Below are 22,863 nucleotides of genomic sequence, written 5' to 3' on the forward strand. Positions count from 1 at the left end.
TCATTTAATCATACAGTAAAGCTGCATGTCCTCGGGAAAAATTACGGCTGTAGTTTCCCCTTGCTTTCAGCCGTTTGCAGTACCAGCACAGCAAGGCCGTTTTGGTTAATGTTGCAAGGCCAGATCAGTCAGTCATCCAGACTGTTGCCCCTGCAACTACTGAAAAGGCTGCTGCCCCTCTTCAGGAACCACACGTTTGTCTGGCCTCTCAACAGATACCTCTCCGTTGTGGTTGCACCTACGGTACGGCCATCTGTATCGCTGAGGCACGCAAGCCTCCCCACCAACGGCAAGGTCCATGGTTCATGGGGGGTCTCATATAAAAAGAATTCAGAAATGTTGAATTTTTGATTTCTAAGTTTCCTTGGGGATAATTTATTGGGTTAATGCTCTCAAAATACAGCGATTAGCTTCAAAAGTGCATCTCAGCATCCAGACAGTTGTTTGCGGGCGAATTACTGCGCTAGTACAGAAGAACATCAACGTTGGGTCATTACGGATTCTACAACATTTACATCGTAAGTTGCATACAAAAATCTGATAATTAAGTATCAGTATACCAAATAAAACACAGATGCATACTGAGACCTTATGATGATTCGTAAGAATTAATTGCAAATGAAAGAAAGCCTTTGATGAGGAGTTACATGTTAGCAGTGTAAGCAGTTTCAGTGTACATTAGGTCTATAGAGCAATTCATCTCCAGATTTAAAGATATGGAATAAATATCCAGATATCCTGCGTTTATTTGTAACATCGGCGATCACACTAACTGCGAAACAGTCCGCAGATGTGGCTGCCAGTACAAGTACATAGGTACATGGATTAAGCGGCCCCAAGGGCAGCTTGACACTGCCAGCTGCACGCGCCAGTGCAACACTCAAAGGATTAACAGCAGTTTCTTCAAACACTCAATGTAAACAAACTACTCAAAAACCTCTGAGCTGTTCCAGCCATAATAATAACAAGTGACAACTTTTAAAACAATTCTCGTGTCACATCCCAATAGTGCCAGGGGTCAAAAGGTGACATCGATATTAATTCCCTGTAAACTCTTACCCTGGCAGATCCAGGCAATTATCATCAAATATCTACTCTTGTAATACATACAGAAGGTCTCACTGTGGCCTTCACAGACTGTAATTACCCCCTCACCTTGTATGAAAACAGATCTTCCGTGTCTTATCTCTCCAGTCACCCACCACCTTCCAAAGTCCCATTGTTCGGTCACAGAGGAGCATTCCCATGACTCAGTAGCAAGCAGGACTGGTACAACTGAATCACATTCTGCACCTGGGTTTTGACCATCTCTCGTCGTGCCTTGAAATGAAGAATGTCACTATCCTTCCCTCCCCTCCCACTGTGGTATTCTGCTACCCACTGAACCTACACAGTATCCTCATCTATTCTTGCACAACCCCTGTTCCCAACACCTTGCCTCATGGAAAGATGCAAGACATATCCCATACATCCTCCCATCACCACCTACCCCAGTCCAGTCACAAGCATCACCTACCCCATCAAAGGCAGGGCTACCTGTGAAACCGGTCATGTGATCTACAAGCTAAGCTGCAGTCACCATGCTGCACTTTACCTAGGTGTGACAACCAACAAGCTACCTGTCTGCATGAATGGCCACTGACAAACTGTGGTCATGAAACAGCTGGGCAATCCCGTTACTGAGCATGCCGCCCAACACAGTGTTCTTCATTTCAATGACTGCTTCACAGTCTTTGCCATCTGGATTCTTCCCATGAACACCAGCTTATCTGAACTGCACAGCTGGGAATTCTCCCTGCATGGAACTGCACAGGTGGGAATTCTCCCTGCATGATATCCTACGTTCCCGTAACCCTCCTGGCCTCAACCTTTGTTAGCCATTGTCTTTACCCATCCAGCCCCTTCCCTGTCCCCATTCTAGCCCTTCTCAGCACTCTTATTCACCAGTGCACCTTCAATCTTTTTACTTCTCTCCTTTTTTGCTACCCCCCCCCCCCCCCCCCCACCTGCCTGCCCTCCATAAAATCTCCCAACTGTACCTAGCTGCCCTACCCTCTCATCCCTGCACACTCCCACAAGCAGCACTTTAATGTCCCCACCCCTAACCTGCTATCCCTCCCCTTTCCCAGCCCAGCCTCCCCCTTGACCTGGTTGCCTGTCCCAACATGCATTGTCACTTGAAGTCTGGCCCCACCAGCCAGAGACTGTGGTTGTGTGCGTGAGTTGCATTTGCACGTGTGTGTGTTTTTTCTAATTTTGATGAATGCCTTGTTGGTCAAAAGCTCACTTTCTGACAGTCTTTTTGTTGTGCCTATCTGTGACTCAACATCCCCACTGTATATTGTTACTCTTATATCGATGGGATTACACCTCCTCTGGTCCAAATTGATGATTAATCACAGAAGCAAACACAGTGAATGAAGTCATACTATGAAGAATTTGTGCATCTAGTGCTGACCAACTTTTTTTCAGTTTATGATAGAGAACACCATCTGACAATAACTGAGTTTAATATTGCACCAAAATAAAGAATTACAATGGCTGCACTGTCACAATTTTAACACGTTTATATTTCTGTTGATTCTGTACAGTTGTCAGCCACTAATGGTGTTGATAATGTTGGGATCCACAAGCTATTAATTTAAATACATCACCACATTTTTATCTCACTTATTTGACTGAGTTGCTGGTTCCTAAATTATCGTCCTAAACTAAGCAATGTGGAACTGAGTTTCACTCTATTGCAAATAATCAGACTCCAAGGAGCTATCAAAGGCTATCATTACATTACAAATTATAGCTTTAGCACTCAGTAAATTAAATCATTTTAGCAAAAGTTCAGTAATCAATACAACAAATAAGGAAGCCCATGGCAATGCATAATGAAACAGCACACAAAAAGTGGAACAGATGCTGAAACTTATTTCTTGACATGGTTAATATAGAAATGAATATTGGTTATTACAGATATGTGAAAAGATAAGTAAATTCACTTGGAACTTTTCTTGAGTAAGTGCATGAAATTAAAGCAAAAATGGTCAAATATTAAATATAGTTACCAAAATTGACAACATCAAACACCTTCAATGATTTATCTGTTGAAATTGAACACAGAAGGGAACCACTACAATTGGTCGCCAGATCCTGCACAGGACCTAGATGACTACGGAAATGTTTAACAAATTCTATCAGTTCCTCAATCTTTTTCCAGAACTTTATGTGACCATCACAGCTCGCAGTAACGATGAAATCTGTCCTGAAAATTGAGCAAATTCATAGCAAGAAGCAGTCAAACAAAGGCACATTTGCAAACAACATGAAACACTACAGATAAACAAACTGAAAATTATATATATTATTGTCCTCATCACTATTTCCGCCATCATGCAATCTAGTCAAAGAAACACAACTTTTGGTTGTGAAAAAATTTTATATAATTTAAAATTATAACATGTCCATTGTTAGTAACCATCAAACTCATATTAATGGTCTAGTTTCACCACACAAAAGCTGACAAGAAAAATAAATTATTTTCAGATGAAAGCAGGACATACCCATACTTGCTACAATTAGGTGGTTATCTTCATTTAATGAAGTATGTCTTCTTAAGCGATAAAGCATAACATATCAAGTATATGAACATTATGTTAAAGTAAACTTACAACATAATACTATAAATATCCAAAATAGTATATACATACTTAGTAACAACAACATGTGTAACAACATCACGATGCATGTAGCTTCTCTCATAGGATTCTGAACAAGGTAAATTATCTAAATACAGCTGCTCATATTTCAGAACTGAAAGAAAAATGAGTATAATTAGTTACCAGTCTCATGTCAAAATAAGAAAGACTTACAAAAGACACACTTAACTCACAGCTGAACATGTTGACAAAACAAACAAAACAAAAAATCCTAACTTAGGAGCAACTGGAACAACAGTTATGTAAAAGAGGTTTCTTACGATATTCTTGAACTGAATTGACATAACTCACATATACTAGCTGTACCAGTATCTACCAGGCCACAGTCTGGGTATACAAATGTGGCCTGAACATATTGGCTACCTACAGCCCACTTAAAATGCCTGTATCAACTGCACATATAATGTCCCTAATTCATTTGCCATCCACTGCCTGTAGTGAGACTTTGATGCCCACCACACATCCTGGGAATGCAATTTCAAATATCACAATGGTGACCTGTTAATAGCAATCAGTCTTTAAAGTGCTAGTGAATGGGGACTCCCCTACAGGCATAGCCCCAAGTCACAGACAAGATCAGCAACAGAGATATGCTTTGTACTGCCATAACCATCATTTGAATTTAGTTGGGAAATAAAAGATTTTTTTATTTTTGATTTTTTTTTTTTGGTGATGGTGGTGATGGTGGTGGAGGGGTTGTTGATTACCTATCAATTTTTATAACTTTTCTATGCTTGGTGGGAGACTCATTCTTGAGCCATCCACCACAAAAAAAAGTTGAATAGAACAACAACTGATAGTCTAAAATAGACCCGTCCTCAGTCAGAGAAATCTGATTACTGCAAACTAACTCAGTGTGTTACAGGACCACCACAAAGGCAATTCCTCAACAGAAGTCCTTCCGCATTATAAACAAAGTTAGTCCTATATGATGCTACACCTAAATGCCAAAGAGCCACACTGAACCATTGAAGAAATATTAGCAATGTAGCTCCCAAAAAAACTAGGACATCAACTTAGATAAGATACATGTAGATAGTAACTGAATGCTGCAAAAGAAGAAAAGGATGCATCAGGAGCACACTCTCAGTTCCCAAATCATTAACACTATTCTGACTATGAAATCTTTTGTGATGGACTCCTTGCATAAAAGGTCTATGGTTTACTTAACATGTCAAATTCGGATAAAATTCCAGGCTTTTCATGAGTAAGTCCATCACCGTCATTAGTGGCTAAGATTGACTGTCGTGAACTGGCGTGGCTTGCACTTTTATACCCAGAGGATGAGATCTGATTGTCTGGATTACATCATGTTGACAACAAGTAACTGTTGCATACTAAGGTGGCCCCCTCTATGTCCATACATTTTGTTTGTGTTCTCTACCCAGAGTCGCTTGCAGCACCATCCATTACGTCAGTTCACAACAGTCAGTCTTAGCCCCTGACGATGATGGTGATGGAGCCAGTCACCAAAACCTTGCGATTTTACATGAATCTGATGGGGCAAGTAAATCGAGGACTTTTTATGCATTGACAGTACACTTTCCAGTGTGGAGAAAAGTGACATCTTAAGGCACCCTTTATATTTCATACTAATATATGTAAGCATTACACTTTGCACTAAGAATAAGAACTATACAGCACCTGTGACTGATTTAATCATCGGGAAATTCAAACTCTTTTTGCAAAATGATCTACATTTGTTCTAAAACACATGAGAAATCAAAAAATCAAAATGTCCTTGCCGATTTTGTCAGAAAATAATTCTATTTAAAATCATCCACAGTGGAACAAAATTATCTAGCAGGACTCATTTCAATCTGGTTGACAGTACATAATCTAGAAAGATCAGGCTACATGTTTGATGAACTGGATTTTTTCCCTTAAACTTTCTGATACATCTACTCTCAAGTTAGAAATATATGTAAAACTATACGCAGACTAAAAGCAAATGATACCTTTGACTTTCTTTGGTTTTGATGGTTCTGCAGCTTCAGAAGGAAGTGGCCCAACCCAGCCATCATCATCCGAGCTGCTGTCAGTTTCAAATGACCGCTTCTTTGAACTAGACATCCTTACAGCACCTTGAAAAGAGAAATTTCTATAATAGTTTCAGGTTATTAATAAGTCTTGGAAGTATTTGTTTCATTTTTGAAAACAGCCTAGGTCAGACTGAGAGCATAATGTAGGAAGAAGATGAGACTTCATCCTGAAACACAATGAGCTTATTGTGGAGATTAATGTCATGCTCAAACTACATTTCAAAACCACAGAGACTGTGAAGTAACTGGAGCATCATTTAGGAGTATTATTACAAAAACCACAAAAAACTTGACCTTCCAAACCGATGGCAGATGTGGACCATAGCTGCAATTACCATAAGCTGGCAACTGCAACTACCGGTAGCAGTTAGTTGCCTTGTATCATGCTGCAACTACATCACTCCGGAACTGAATACAGTGACAGAGCTCATGCAAAAATGTCATACTAATGGATATAATGAATGGTGTATTTAACCCCTAAGTGTGGTCAAAGACTCTCTCTAAGCCCAAAGCCAAATATCTCAAACAACATTTTTATTATGAAATGTGTAAGACAAGTTTAGCTTTGGTCCTTTCTTCTATTTCAGTTCTTGATATTTAAAATTGCATTGCCCTTTTGCTTCAGTAAGGTGTATTAATGGGTAACAAGAGGGAGTCATAAATTGCAGTTGAGTGATTCATATACTGTCAAGATTAATATTTTCACACTGTTTTTGGCTTACTACATCTTACTGATTCCGAAAATATTGTCTTTTGGAGGGTAAATGAAATTTTCTATGGTAAGGTAATGCTTTCAAGTGACTTCAGCGCAACAACTTAAATATCTGTTAATTACCAGCCACTGACATGTCACTTTAATTATATAAGAAAATTGTCAGAATATTAAAATTACATCATTTCACTTATCTTGTTGAATGCTAATCAAACAAAGAAAATCCAGGATGGAATGTAACAATATTACGTAAAGGATAGTTGTTACTCAACATATAGAGGAGATGTCATTGTGCCTATCTGCAACTCGGCATCTCCGCTATACAATGAGTAGAAACTATCCCTTTTGTAATATTGTCACTGGATGCTAACATATTAGTAGGTGTCATCTGGAATAACCTCAGAAGTGTATGCAATGGAAAAGAGAGAGTAATATTGCAGGCTGATTATATAACAAGCACAATAATATACATGTGTAAAAAAAAACACTCAACAGTAACCCCTACTATCCCTCCCCCTCCCCCTCCCCACCACAACCTCCTCCTTACATACGAGGTGGAATCCAAAATTTTTGGGACTGGTGCTGCCATATGGAAAGTAGGGGTAGTAGATCTTTGCACCGCTAGGTGGCAAGAGCTGCATATCTCGTGAGTCAATGTGCGGAGTGGCATTCAGCTGGGAAGATGTGTTGCGTACCCACAGTGATTTCCGTAATACTCTGTGTTTGGTGTGTCAATTTTAAGATGAATTCATGAACAGAACAGCACATATGTATCAAATTCTGTGCGAAAAACCGGGAAAAGTGCTACGGGGACTCTTGCAATGGTTCAACAAGTGTTTGGGGGACAGAGTATGAACCATAAGCGTGTGTTTGAGTGGCATGCTTAGTTTGGGGCCGGCCGTACAGATGTTGAAGATGATGCTCACACTGGAAGGCCTGTTAGCCACACAATGCCAGACATTGTCGCAAAACTCCAACAATTGGTTCGCACGGATCAACGTTGAACCATTCAAGACCTTGCAGATGAAGTGGGTACTGGTTATGGGAAATGTCAACGAATGTTGACTGATGAAGTAGGCACGCATCGTGTCACCACAAAATTTGTGCCAAGGATCTTGATTGCCTATCAGAAGGCACTGCGTGTTGAACTATGCATCGATCTTCGTCAGACCGCATCTGATGATCCAACCTTCTTGTCATGAGTTAACACCGGCGACAAGAGCTGGATATACAGTTATGACCCAGAGACAAAGCAACATGGAAGAGCCCGGTCTCTCCAGGACCCAAAAAAGCGAGACAGGTGAAGAGCATGATCATCGTTTTCTTTGATACCAAGGGAATTGTGCCCAAAGAATTCGTCCCACCCAACCAAACAATGAATCCCACATTCTATTGTCACGTTTTGCGATGGGTCCGTCAAAACATGCGGCGACGATGGCCCGAACTTTGGTGTCAAGGGAACTGGCTGTTGCACCACAACAATGCGCCCTGTCACACGTCCTTGCTCACCAGGACCTTTTTGGCAAAAAACAACATGGCGGTTGTACCCCACCCACCATACTTGTCAGATTTGGCACCTTGGGACATCAAGCTATTCCCAAAACTGAAACTCCAGTTGAATGGCCATTAGTTCAACACTCTACAGAGGATTAAAAAAAAAAAAAAAAAATAAAAAAAAAAAAAAAAAAAAAAAGACCACTGGCGGTGATAAACACCCTCAAAGAACAGAGCACCAGACCCAAAAATTTTGGATAGCACCTCGTACACCATCTGGAGGCTTCTCCCCATCGTGCACTTCTGCTTGCAGTCTGTCCTCAGCAGCCAGAGATTGTGGTCGTGTCTGTGTGAATTGCATTTGTGTGTGTGTGTGTGTGTGTGTGTGTGTGTGTGTGTGTGTGTGTGTGTGTGTGTGTGTGTGTGTGGTGTCTATTTCCGACGAAGGCCTTGTTGGTCAAAAGCTCACTTTCTGACAATCTTTTTGTTGTGCCTGTCTGTGACTCAGCATCTCTGCTATATGCTGGGTAGCAATTATTCTTTCCATAATACTGTTGCATTTCATATTGGAGTTCCCACTATTTGATTTAGCCTGACAGCTTTTCTTCCTTCCCCCAACTCGGTGTTGTTTACTTTGTTACTATTTTCTAATGTATTACTACACTCAGTGCCCATACTTTCTCTTGTTGCCTTACTGATCACACTGCGTACTCTACTTCCCCTGCCCTGCTAATCCTCCCCCTCCCAATCCAAGCCTCCTCCTTACCCCCACCATCTACCTGCTTCTCCCATCATGCACTTCTCTTCGTAGTCTAAGCTCAGCAGCTGCAGATTATGGCCATGCCTGTGTGAGATGCATTTGCATGAATGCATGTGTATGTTGTCTACTTCTGACAAAGGCCTTGTTGGATAAAAGCTCGCTTTCTGATAGTCTTTTTGCTGTACCTATCTGTAGCTCAGCATCTCTGGTATATGGTACCTAGCAACCATCCTTTTCAAAATATTGTTACACTGAACAGTATATTATATTTGACAAAATATTTCAGAAACATTCTCAAAATAGTCCTCGATGATTCCAGGTCACAGAGAAGTACTGCGAGGTACCAAAGATGTTCATTTTGTTCTGTGTAGCTAATAATGGTGAGTGTAAATCAATGTTTCAAAGAAAAATATCCAATGTTTGGTGTGAGATTTTCACATACCTCTATCACATTTATATCTACATTGTTTGTGACATTTTTTGTGTCCTGAGAGCATTTCCAGTTTATATCAATCATATTTGTTGTTGTTGTTGTCTTCAGTCCAGAGACTGGTTTGATGCAACTCTCCATACCACCCTATCCTACGCAAGCCTCTTCATCTCTGAATAACTATTCCCACATACATCCTTCTAATTCTGCTTAGCTTATTCATCTCTTGGTCTCCCTCTACGATTTTTACCCTCCAAGCTTCCCTCCGGTATTAAATTGGGGATCCCCCGATGCCTTAAAAACATGTCCTACCAACTGATTCCTTCTTCTTGTCAAGTTGTGCCACAAATTCATCTTCACCCAAATTCTATTCAATACCTCCTCATTAGTTACATGATCTACCCATCTAGTCAGCAGCATTATTCTGTAGCACCACATTTCAAAACCTTCTATTACCTTCTTGTCTAAACTGTTTTATCATCCATGTTTCAGTTCCATACATGGCTACACTCCGCACAAATACTTTCAGAAAAGACTTCCCAACACTTAAATCTACACTCGATGTTAACAAATTTCTGTTCTTTAGAAATGCTTTCCTTGCCATAGCCAGTCTACATTTTATATCCTCTCTACTTCGAACATCTTCAGCTATTTTTGTACCTAAATAACAAAACTCATTTACTACTTTAAGTGTCTCATTTCTTAATTCAATGCCCTCAGTATCATCTGATTTAATTTGACTACATTCCATTATCCTTGTTTTAGTTTTGTTGATGTTCATTCTTATATCCTCCTTTCAAGACTGTCCATTCCGTTCAGCTGCTCTTCCAGGTCCTTTGCTGTCTCTGATAGAGTTACAAGGTCGTCGGCAAAGCTCAAAGTTTTTATTTCTTCTCTATGGATTTTAATTCCTACTCAGATTTTTCTTTTTTCTCCTTTACTCCTTGCTCAATATACAGATTGAATAACTTCAGGTACAGGCTACAACGACATCTCACTCCCTGCTCAACCACTGCTTCTGTTTTGTGCCCCTCAATTCTTTTAACTACCATCTGGTTTTCGTACGAATTGAAAATACCTTTTGCTACATGTATTTTGCACATGCCACCTTCAGAATTTGAAGTAGAGTATTCCAGTCAACATTGTCAAAAGCTTTCTCTCAGTCTACAAACGCCAGAAACATAGGTTTGCCTTTCCTTAATCTATCTTCTAAGATAAGTCATCGGGTCAGTATTGCCTCGCGTGTTCCAACATTTCTACGCAATACAAACTGATCTTCCCTGAGGTTGGCTTCTACCAGTTTTTCCATTCATCTGTAAAGAATTCGCATTAGTATTTTGCACTCATGACTTATTAAACTGATAGTTCGGTATTTTCACACCTGTCAACACTAGCTTTCTTTGGGGTTGGAATTTTTATATTCTTCTTGAAGTCTGAGGGTATTTAGCCTGTCTCATACATCTTGCTCACCAGATAGAAGAGTTTTATCATGACTGGCTCTCCCAAGGCTATCAGTAGTTCTTATGGAATGCTATCTACTCCCGAGGCCTTGTTTCGACTTAGGTCTTTCAGAGCTCTGTCAAATTCGTCAAGCGGTATCATATCTCCCATTTCATCTCCATCTACGTGCTCTCCCATGTCCATAATTGGCTCTCAAGAACATTGCCCTTATATAGTAGAGCCTCTATATACTACTCCCACCTTTCTGTTTTCCCTTCTTTGTTTCGGACTGGTTTTTCATCTGAGTTCTTGAGACTTGTACAGGCGGTTCTATTTTCTCCAAAGGTCTCTTTAATTTTCCTGTTGGCAGTATCTATCTTACCCTAGTGATACATGCTTTTACATCCTTACATTTGTCCTCTACCCATTCCCACTTAGCCACTTTGCACTTCCTGTTGATCTCATTTTTGAGACGCTTGTATACCTTTTCACCTGCTTACCTGTTACCCAGGAATTTTGCTAGCTCTCTACTTCTTACCTACTTGATCCTCTGCTGCCTTCACTATTTCTTCTCTACTGTATTTTTTCCTCTGTTTTTGTCAATCGTTCGCTAATACTCTCTCTGAAACTCTCTATAACGTCTGGTTCTTTCAGTTTTTCAGTTTTCATCTACAGTTCATAACCAATTAATTGTGGTCAGAATTCACATCTGCTCCTGGAAATGTCTTACAATTTAAACCCTGGTTCCTAAATCCCTGTCTTATCCTTACATAATCTATCTGAAAGCTTTCAGTGTCTCCAGGCCTCTTCCACACATACAATCTTCTTTCTTGATTCTTAAACAAAGTGTTAGCTATGATTAAGTTATATTCTGTGCAAAATTATACCAGGTGGCTTTCCCTTTCATTCCTTACCCCCAGTCCATATTCACCTATTACTTTTCCTTCTCTTTCTTTTCCTACAGTCACATTCCATTCCCCCATGACTACTAAAATTTCATCTCCCTTAACTATCTAAATAACTTCTTTTATCACGTCCTACATTTCTTCTATCTCTTCACCATCTGTGGATCTAGTTGGCATATAAACTTGTACTACTGTGGTAGGTGTGGCCTTCATGCCTATTGTTATGTCAGATGGCCATTTGTTACGACTTCTGCAGTATTTGTCATGGCCGTTTGCTACTTCTTACGACTTCTGCAGTACTCGTTAGCAGCAGACACAGTGGCTGCACCAAAGACTGAGATGGCGTGAAGTTTTACAATTATTTATTGAACTTTCTTTACAATTTCTCCCTCGTCGTCGCTGACTAGCCCTGCGGACCCCTCCACCTGGCTGCTGCTGTGTAGATTCTCTGAAAATGCACACAACACACGCCACCAATGCTCCACTGAAGTCAGGATGCCCTGTGGTTGAGATGAACTCGTCGCCGCTCGGCAGCCCAGTATGGCACCCCCACGGAACCGCGTCGCCGTGAGGTCAGCTGCTGATGGCTGCTGCACTGGCAGCTGGGAAGCCGTCAGTCGCGATGTCCACGAGGTCCGGTCATGGACGGACTATGCGGTGTGGCCGGGTTGCCATGAAGTCTGGGCATCAGTCCTCGGTGACGCCTGTGACCAAGACCTTGCTGTGGCCGGACCTGCTGGAAGTTCTCACTGTAGTTAGTCAGCCATGGTGCCGACTGGACTCGGGCTGACCCCCAGAGCTGAAGTAGACATCTGGCAGCGAATGGATGACTCCTGTGAGCTGGAACAGACTTCCGGAATCGTCACCTATGAAGACTGAACATTTGGACATGGACCACGTCCGTCCTCAGATCCGATCTGCTTCCTAATGGCTTCTGTCAGTTGCTGCCTGCACTCCACTATTTATATCCGGCAGGATGACGTTTTTTACTCTCGGTGGCAGCTTCTTGTTATTACTCCCGCAGTATATTGCAGTGTAACTTAGCTTCCTGGCCTCACTTCCCTTACTCAGCACTCTCCAGGCTTCGCTCGGCGCTCGGTCTGCGTGCGTCCTTACGTCAGCCAGTTGGTAGACTGCAACTGTCAGCAAGGCTGTCTATGCAGCGCTTACTTCGCAATGCCGGCTGCCTCTGCTTTGCCATTCTACACTGCTCCGATGCTTACTGCATGTGGCCGCAACACTATTTTGGCTACAGTAATGTGTTCATTATGCTGTTCATACTAGCTTATCTGTGTTCCAATTTTTTTATTCATTATTAAACCCACTCCTTCATTACTGTTATTAGATGTTGTATTTATAAGACTGTATTCAAGTGACCAGTAGTCTTGTTCCTTCTGACACCGAACTTCACTAATTGCCACTATATTTAACTTTAAGCTATCCGTTTCCCTTTTTAAATTTTTTACCCTACTTGCCCGATTAACGGATCTAACATTCCAAGCTCCGATCTGTAGAACACTGGTTTTGTTTTTCCTGATGATGATGTCCTCCTGAGTTCCCCTACCCAAGAGGACGCCATCATCATTTACCCATACAGTAAAGCTGCATGCCCTCAGGAAAAATTATGGCTGTAGTTTCTCCTTGCTTTCAGCCGTTCACAGTACCACAACAGCAAGGCCGTTTTGGTTAGTGTTACAAGGCCAGATCAGTCAATCACCCAGACTGTTGCCCTTGCATCTACTGAAAAGGCTGCTGCCCCATTTCAGGAACGACATGTTTGTCTCGCCTCTCAACAGATACCCCTCCGTTGTGGTGGCACCTATGGTACAGCTATCTGTATTGCTGAGGCACACAAGCCTCCCCACCAACGGCAAGGTCCATGGTAGATCTTTAGAAATCATAAAAGAGAATGTCTCTGTCATAAAGAAGCTCCTGGAGGATGTATATTACTAAACACGTGAGTTTTTGAGAGGATTCACATCATTATAAAAGATCACATTCATGTGAGACATGTTACAAAGAAAGACTAAAAAATTACAGACAGAATGCAACAACGGATTGGACAGTGTCAGGTCAAGACACTGGCTGTAACCTTTTCAAAAGAAAGTGTCCTTGTATTCACGTCATCACCAAGCTGCTCAGACAATATACAATACAAGCAATTTTGTTGTATGCTTGAGCAATTGTTTTGAAAAGTGTTGCCAGCCTCTCATTGAATCTATGAAGGAAGGTTAATTTGGCACACCTTCTACACAACTTATGTGAACCCTGTGGCTATTCTAAAGCACAAAGGGAACTCCAGATATAGCCATTGTAACTAAAATTATGCACCATTAGCAGTCCCCCATTAACCCCCTTACTGATTTATTATGTGATGCCCATATGTTAGAAATATAATTTCCTAATAGTTAACAAGCACATAAATTGAACAAACAATGGAAAATTGTGATGGAATCACAACAATGAAATATGACAGATTGCTAATCACCAAATCCAAAGGCAAAGAACACAATTTAACTAAACTATCTAAGTTTGTTTTTACAACCAATACATGCTCTAGCTTGCTATTAGTCTGACTGCAACCTAATAAAGTATTCCAATCTATTCAAAAATCAGAACTGCTGAAAGTTCTATCACCAGTTCACTTCACTCCATGAAAATAAACTTATTCTTTAATTTCACAAAACTGTTCATGATTCAGACTTTCAAGCCCATCAGCACTGCAGTTACACACTAATTAGTTTTTGTCTTGATAACTTGCATTCCAATTAGTTTTATAGCTTCTTCTATTAGTTACATTTTGCTTAGTAATATTAACTTCTTGTTAACTTATTATTATTACTATTATTATTATTATTATTATTATTATTATTATTATTATTATTATTATTACCACTGCTACCACTATTATTTTGTGAAATATTTTGCAGCAAAAGATTATCAAAATGGATTTGGAGCTCGTTGGTCATATGTCAATGGTATTTTTGTACTTAAACAACAGAAAGCTGCACTGAAAGAGGACAAACAGTCCATTTAACATTTAGAAACATACCAAAGGTGTGCACATACTGCAATTAAATAAGTTGTGGCCAAGCATAAAGAGCTATGGAGTCTTTAATAACTTTTATTAATGCATTTAAGTTTCATGCTGTTGATTGACCATTTCAGTGAAAGTGGGTAATGAGTGATCAGAATAATTCCAAATTAACAATGGACAAGTACAACTGGATTGCCCACTGTCTCCTCTTGTGTTTAAAATTTATCTAGAAGAAGTATTATGGAGAAGGAAAAGAAAATGTAGCCCATTGGAAATGTCAGTGGGAGATTATTATAATAATAATAATAAGCGTATGGCATTGGTGGCCGGGAGACCTCTCGCGGGGCGGTTCGGCCGCTGCTCCACAAGTTCTTTAACGCCACTATGGCGACTTGCGAGTGAATGAGGATGAAATGATGGTGAAAGAGACACAACACCCAGTCATCTCGAGGCAGAGGAAATCCCTGACCCCACCGGGGATCGAACCCGGGACCCCGTGCGCAGGAAGTGAGAACGCTACCGCAAGACCACGAGCCGCGGACAGTGGGAGAGTATAAATTACAGTTACTCCAGTCTGTAGACGACCAGGTTATCACTGTCAAAAACAGAGAGGACTCTGGCTCTATTCCATGAGGAGATTTTACTGCATGTTCTTCAACAAACTTAGTGCTTTGGAACAACAAGATTACAAATGAAACTAAGAAGTATAAATATAAAACAGCACTAGAAAGCATATGTATACAGTGTGTCCCATGAGAAATTGTAAATATACAGGGATATGACAGGAACAGTCATTCAAAACCAAAAAATCTAGTAAACATGCACTCTTAAATGCATACCTTAATGGCAATGAGCACTTCTTAATCCTTGATACTGTGAAACAAATCTCTTCTACTGAAAGCTCTTTGCTTTCCTTATTTTGGGAGGATATGGTATGGACCAAAACAAGAAAAAAAATTGTCTAGTAAACATGGACTCTAAAATGCATACCTTAAAAGCTATGAGCTCTTGCTCAGTATGAGAGATGTGTTTCACAGTAGCACAGATGAATAAGTGCTCATAGCTCTTAAAGTATGTGCTTCAGAGGCCAAGTCCACTTGACATTTTTTCCTTGTTTTCATCCAGCACTCTGAACTAGTATATCATAGCAGGTCTGGTATTGGCATACTGGATATTACATGTGACCCAGCGTTTCCCGCTGCTTAGAAATTGGCGGTATTTTCAACAACACACACAATATAAGTGACAGTAAGTATGGTTGTTTTGACGGCTTTTAATGATTTTCTGCAAAAGCCATAAAACAAAAAGTATATTTCTGATGCTGATGGTGCACTTGCAAGACTGAAAATCATATGTGAAAGAAAAGACAATGGATATTTTCTACAAGGTAAGGCAAGTATTCATGGATGTAATGATTACCTATCAAAAGAGAGTTCCTTGTTATTGTTATATTATTTTCTCAAGTTGATTTTAGGATCTGGCAGCAAATCTGAGATTACTACATTTATTAAGCCATGAAAACCTGTATAGTCAATGGTTTAGGGGGAGAATTTTTGAATGATAAACACATTCACTGAGCAAAGTGGAAAACATTAGGGAAGGTAAAGTGAATGAGCTTGTATAACAAACCTTACCAGTATCCCTCTGTACATAGTGACTTTTGTGTAGTGGAACTGTGTGGAATCGCTTCCGCAGCAAATGCACAGCTCAAACTACTACTCTGTAAGGAAATTGTTACATGGTCAAGAACATTTGGTTGAATTACTCATATATCATACTAAGAGACTATACACTTAACAGTTAAATAATGAGTCACTGCCATAAAGCAGACCATCAACAGATGAAGAACAATAGTGAATACCATTAGAAGCCGTCAAAGCAACCATACTCACTGTCACTTACATTGTGAGTTGTTGTTGAAAATACCTCTAATTCTGAGGCAGTGGGAAACACTGGGTCACCTGTGTTATCCAGTATACCAATACCATTGGAGAGACTTACAGACAGAAACAGAGCAATGCTGAAATCACTTCTGCACATATCACATACCAGATCACATTGCCATAAGAAAATAAGCAGAAATCAAGTATATGTGTTCTAATGATGTAAGTGAGCAACCTCATCATTGATTGCTGGGTGCATCTCTCAGCAAACTGCTGAACAGCCACATTTCTTCCTTTGTCATATGAAGGACACATTTGGCCCTGAAAGCTAACATTTTTGTGGTATTTTATTCATTTTCTCTCCATCTGTAAGCGTATAATGAAGAATAGCCTCATGCCGGCCCAGATCCTGAGGTAACAGTGCCATACTTCAACAGTTCTTTCTTACTTTCAAACACATTACAAAGATTAATTTCTTCATACATATGAACCAATTGTTGACTCGTTCATACCCTACACAGAAGACAACTGTTAACACAAAACTTTGGCACATAATCAGTTCCTGCTTAAACTTAAATATTCTGTGGAAACAACTCTTTCTGTATCTTCTTTGTATTTTCTGTTCTGCACATAGCTACTGTGTTTGCTTATCTCACTGTTTTGCTTCTGTTAAATTGTTGCACTACACATCTACACTCCACAAGCCACCTTACAGTGTGTGGTAGAGAGTACTTTGTGTACCACTGTCACTTCCACCTTTTTCTGTTCCAGTCGTGTAAGGTTCATGGGAAGAGCAACTGCTGGAAAGCCTCCATGTGGGTTCGAATCTCTTTAATTTTTTGTTCATGGTCTTTTTGCAAGATATACATAAAAGGAAGCAAAATATTGGTCGACTCTTCTAGAAACGTACACTATTGGAACTTTAACAGCAGTCCATACTGTTATGCTGAATACCTTTCTTGCAGCACTGGAGTGACTACATCTACATCTACATCCATACTCCGCAAGCCACCTGACGGTGTGTGGCGGAGGGTACCCTGTACCTCTATCGGTTCTCCCTTCTATTCCAGCCTCGTATTGTACGTGGAAAGAAGGATTGTTGGTATGCTTCTGTGTGGGCTGTAATCTCTCTGATTTTATCCTCATGGTCTCTTCGCGAGATATACGTAGGAAGGAGCAATATACTGCTTGACTCTTCGGTGAAGGTATGTTCTGAAACTTCACCAAAAGCCCATACCGAGCTACTGAGCGTCTCTCCTGCAGAGTCTTCCACTGGAGTTTATCTATCATCTCCGTAACGCTTTCGCAATTACTAAATGATCCTGTAACGAAGCGCGCTGCTCTCCGTTGGATCTTCTCTATCTGTTCTATCGACCCTACCTGGTGCGGATCCCACACTGCTGAGCAGTATTCAAGCATTGGGCGAACAAGCGTACTGTAACCTACTTCCTTTGTTGTCGGATTGCATTTCCTTAGGATTCTTCCAATGAATCTCAGTCTGGCATCTGCTTTACCGACGATCAACTTTATATGATCATTCCATTTTAAATCACTCCTAATGCATACTCTCAGATAATTTATGGAATTAACTGCTTCCAGTTGCTGACCTGCTATTTTGTAGCTAAATGATAAGGGACCTATCTTTCTATGTATTCGCATCACATTACACTTGTCTACATTGAGATTCAATTGCCATTCCCTGCACCATGCGTCAATTCGCTGCAGATCCTCCTGCATTTCAGTACAATTTTCCATTGTTGCAACCTCTCGATACACCACAGCATCATCTGCAAAAGCCTCAGTGAACTTCCGATGTCATCCACCAGGTCATTTATGTATATTGTGAATAGCAACGGTCGTATGACACTCCCCTGCGGCACACCTGAAATCACTCTTACTTCGGAAGACTTCTCTCCATTGAGAATGACGTGCTGCGTTCTGTTATCTAGGAACTCCTCAATCCAATCACACAATTGATCTGATAGTCCGTATGCTCTTACTTTGTTCATTAAACGACTGAGGGGAACTGTGTCAAACGCCTTGCGGAAGTCAAGAAACACGGCATCTACCTGTGAACCCGTGTCTAAGGCCCTCTGAGTCTCGTGGACGAATAGCGCGAGCTGGGTTTCACACGATCGTCTTTTTCGAAACCCATGCTGATTCCTACAGAGTAGATTTCTAGTCTCCAGAAAAGACATTATACTCGAACATAATACGTGTTCCAAAATTCTACAACTGATCGACGTTAGAGATATAGGTCTATAGTTCTGCACATCTGTTCGACGTCCCTTCTTGAGAACGGGGATGACCTGTGCCCTTTTCCAATCCTTTGGAACGCTTCGCTCTTCTAGAGACCTACGGTACACCGCTGCAAGAAAGGGGGCAAGTTCCTTCGCGTACTCTGTGTAAAATAGAACTGGTATCCCATCAGGACCAGCGGCCTTTCCTCTTTTGAGCGATTTTAATTGTTTCTCTATCCCTCTGTCGTCTACTTCGATATCTACCATTTTGTCAATTGTGCGACAATCTAGAGAAGGAAGCACAGTGCAGTCTTCCTCTGTGAAACAGCTTTGGAAGAAGACATTTAGTATTTCGGCCTTTAGTCTGTCATCCTCTGTTTCAGTACCATTTTGGTCACAGAGTGTCTGGACATTTTGTTTTGATCCACCTACCGCTTTGACATAGGACCAAAATTTCTTACGATTTTCTGCCAAGTCAGTACACAGAACTTTACTTTCGAATTCATTGAAAGCCTCTCGCATAGCCCTCCTCACACTACATTTCGCTTCGCGTAATTTTTGTTTGTCTGCAAGGCTTTGGCTATGTTTATGTTTGCTGTGAAGTTCCCTTTGCTTCCGCAGCAGTTTTCTAACTCGGTTGTTGTACCACAGTGGCTCTTTCCCATCTCTTACGATCTTGCTTGGCACATACTCATCTAACGCATATTGTACGATGGTTTTGAACTTTGTCCACTGATCCTCAACACTATCTGCACTTGTGACAAAACTTTTGTGTTGAGCCGTCAGATACTCTGTAATCTGCTTTTTGTCACTTTTGCTAAACAGAAAAATCTTCCTACCTTTTTTAATATTTCTATTTACGGCTGAAGTCATCGATGCAGTAACCGCTTTATGATCGCTGATTCCCTGTTCTGCATTAATTGATTCAAATAGTTCGGGTCTGTTTATCACCAGAAGGTCTAATATGTTATCGCCTACGAGTCGGTTCTCTGTTTAACTGCTCAAGGTAGTTTTCAGATAAAGCACTTAAAAATATTTCACTCGATTCTTTGTCCCTGCCACGCGTTATGAACGTTTGAGTTTCCCAGTCTATATCCGGCAAATTAAAATTTCCACCCAGAACTATAACATGGTTGGGAAATCTACTCGAAATATTTTCCAAATTATTCTGCAGGTGCTCAGCCACAACAGCTGCTGAACCCGGGGGCCTATAGAGACATCCAATTACCATGTATGAGCCTGCTTTAACCGTGACCTTCACCCAAATCATTTCACAATTCGGATCTCCGTGAATTTCCTTTGATACTATTGCACTTCTTATCGCTATAAACACGCCTCCCCCTTCACTGTCCAGCCTGTCTCTGCAGTATACATTCCAATCTGAGTTTAGGATTTCATTACTGTTTACATGTGGTTTCAGCCAACTTTCTGTCCCTAGTACTATATGGGCGTTGTGACCGTTTATTAATGAGAGCAGTTCTGGGACCTTTCTATAGACGCTCCTGCAGTTTACTATTAGCACATTAATATTGTTATTCCCTGTTGCATTTTGCCTACTCCTGCCTTGCCGCGTCTCAGGAGGCGTCTTGTCGGGTCTAGGGAGGGAATTCTCTAACCTAAAAAAACCCCATTGCACTCCACACGTACTCCGCTACCCTCGTAGCCGCTTCCGGCGTGTAGTGCACGCCTAACCTATTCAGGGGGCCCTACATTTCTCCACCCGATAGCGGAGGTCGAGAAATTTGCACCCCAGCTCTCCGCAGAATCGTCTGAGCCTCTGGTTTAAGCCTTCCACTCGGCTCCAAACCAGAGGACCGCGATCGGTTCTGGGAACGATACTACAAATAGTTAGCTCTGATTCCACCCCGCAAGCGAGGCTTTCCGCCTTCACCAACTCCGCCAACCGCCTGTACAATCTGAGGATGACCTCTGAACCCAGACGGCAGGAGTCATTGGTGCAGACATGAGCAACAATTTGCAGTCGGGTGCACCCAGTGCTCTCTATCGCCGCCGGTAGGGCGTCCTCCACATCTCTGATGAGACCCTCCGGCAAGCAGACAGAGTGAACACTGGCCTTCTTCCTTGACCTTTCCGCTATTTCCCTAAGGGGCTCCATCACCCGCCTAACGTTGGAGCTCCCAATAACTAATAAACCCCTCCCCCCGTGTGCCTGCTCGGACCTTGCTGAAGGAGCAGCCACATGTCCACTCACAGGCAGAGCGGGCGATGCCACCCGGCCAGCCTCCACATTGACCCTCCGCCTCGTGCGCCGCGAACGCCGCTGGACCCGCCACTCCCCTTGGGGAGAGGGTGGCCCAACCGCGCCCGGTACCCGCGAAGATGTCTCGACAGCAGGGACAGTGGGTGATAGTGGCGGATAGTTGTCTTCGTTTCATTGGTAGAATTTTGGGAAGATGTGGTTCATCTGTAAAGGAGACTGCTTATAAAACACTAATACAACCTATTCTTGAGTACTGCTTGAATGTTTGGGATCCCTATCAGGTCGGATTGAGGGAGGACATAGAAGAAATTCAGAGGCGGGCTGCTAGATTTGTTACTGGTAGGTTTGATCATCATGCGAGTGTTACGGAAATGCTTCATGGAACTCGGGTGCGGGTCTCTGGAGGGAAGGAGGCATTCTTTTCGTGAATCGCTACTGAGGAAATTTAGAGAACCAGCATTCGAGGCTGACTCTAGTACAATTTTACTGCCGCCAACTTATATTTCGTGGAAAGACCACAAAGATAAGATAAGAGAGATTAGGGCTCGTACAGAGGCATATAGGCAGTCATATTTCCCTTGTTCTGTTTGTGAGTGGAACAAAATGGTTCAAATGGCTCTGAGCACTATGGGACTTAACATCAGTGGTCATCAGTCCCCTAGAACTTAGAACTACTTAAACCTAACTAACCTAAGGACATCACACACATCCATGCCCGAGGCAGGATTCGAACCTGGAGAGGAAGGGAGAGAAGATGCTAGTTCTGGTATGAGGTACACTCTGCCACACACCGTGTGGTGGATTGCGGAGTATGTATGTAGATGTACAGTAATTAGCAACATATAAGAATTGCTCAAAAAATGTTTTGCAAGTTGTATAAGAAACATAATGTTATTTAAGTGCTACTCAAATTTGCTAAATAGAGGCTGTTAACAAATTCATGTCATTTTGATAGCGTTTTCAACTTCTGAAGATACAGTGAATTTTCTGTGGGTGAGTGTCAATGGGAAAGACCCAAATTTCAAGATCACACAAAAGAGCATTTTATTACAAACAAAGAATTGCGCATTATTACTGATCAGACCATAACCTTCAAGTAAAGGGAACAACTTGATTAACCAGCCTTAACCTCAGTACAGCTGAAAGCAAGGGGAAACTACAGCCATAATTTTTCCCAAGGGCATGCAGCTTTACTGTATGGTTAAATGATAATAGCACCCTCTTGAGTAAAATATTCCGGAGGGAAAATAGTCCCCCATTCGGATCTCCGTGCAGGGATGTCACTATCAGAAGAAAGAAAACTGGCGTTCTACGGATTGGAGCATGGACTGTCAGATCACTTAATCGGGCAGGTAGGTTAGAAAATTTAAAAAGGGAAATGAATAGGTTAAAGTTAGATATAGTGGGAAATAGTGAAGTTCAGTGGCAGGAGGAAGAAGACTTCTGGTCAGGTAACTACAAGGTTGTGAATACAAAATCAAATAAGGGTAATGTAGGAGTAGGTTTAATAATGAATAAAAAAATAAGAGTGCTGGTAAGCTACTACAAACAGCATAGTGAACGCATTATTGTGGCCAAGATAAACACGAAGCCCACGCCTACCACAGTAGTACAAGTTTATATGCCAACTAGCTCCACAGACGATGAATAGATTGCTGAAATGTGTAATGAGATAAAACAAATTATTCAGATAGTGAAGGGAGTTGAAAATTTAATATTCATGAGTGACTGGAATTCGATAGTAGGAAAAGGAAGAGAAGGAAACATAGTAGGTGAATATGGAAAGGGGGTAACAAATGAATGAGGAAGCTGCCTGGTAGAATTTTGCACAGAGCATAACTTAATCACAGCTGAAACTTGGTTTAAGAATCATGAAAGAAGATTGTATACATGGAAGACGCCTGGAGAAACTGGAAGGTTTCAGATAGAATGTATAATGGTAAGACAGAGAATTAGGAACCAGATGTTAAATTGTAAGACATTTCCAGG

At 41.3% G+C, this 22,863-nt stretch overlaps 1 protein-coding gene across 3 annotated transcripts in view; it reads right to left on the reverse strand.

Moving 5' to 3' along the window:
• LOC126271957 (peptidylprolyl isomerase domain and WD repeat-containing protein 1) overlaps positions 1 to 22,863 on the reverse strand; it is a 103,658-nt gene that overhangs the window by 79,514 nt on the left and 1,281 nt on the right. For all 3 annotated transcript variants that reach the window (XM_049974400.1, XM_049974396.1, XM_049974399.1), the window contains exons 2-4: positions 5,669 to 5,794; positions 3,702 to 3,804; positions 3,060 to 3,256 (exon numbers count right to left, since the gene is read on the reverse strand). In XM_049974400.1, coding sequence (XP_049830357.1) covers positions 3,060 to 3,256; positions 3,702 to 3,804; positions 5,669 to 5,783 — 415 coding nt within the window. In that variant the 5' untranslated portion in view covers positions 5,784 to 5,794. The remainder of the gene's footprint in view (positions 1 to 3,059; positions 3,257 to 3,701; positions 3,805 to 5,668; positions 5,795 to 22,863) is intronic.

This window comes from Schistocerca gregaria, chromosome 5 (assembly GCF_023897955.1).
Source record: "Schistocerca gregaria isolate iqSchGreg1 chromosome 5, iqSchGreg1.2, whole genome shotgun sequence".
NCBI lineage: Eukaryota > Metazoa > Arthropoda > Insecta > Orthoptera > Acrididae > Schistocerca > Schistocerca gregaria.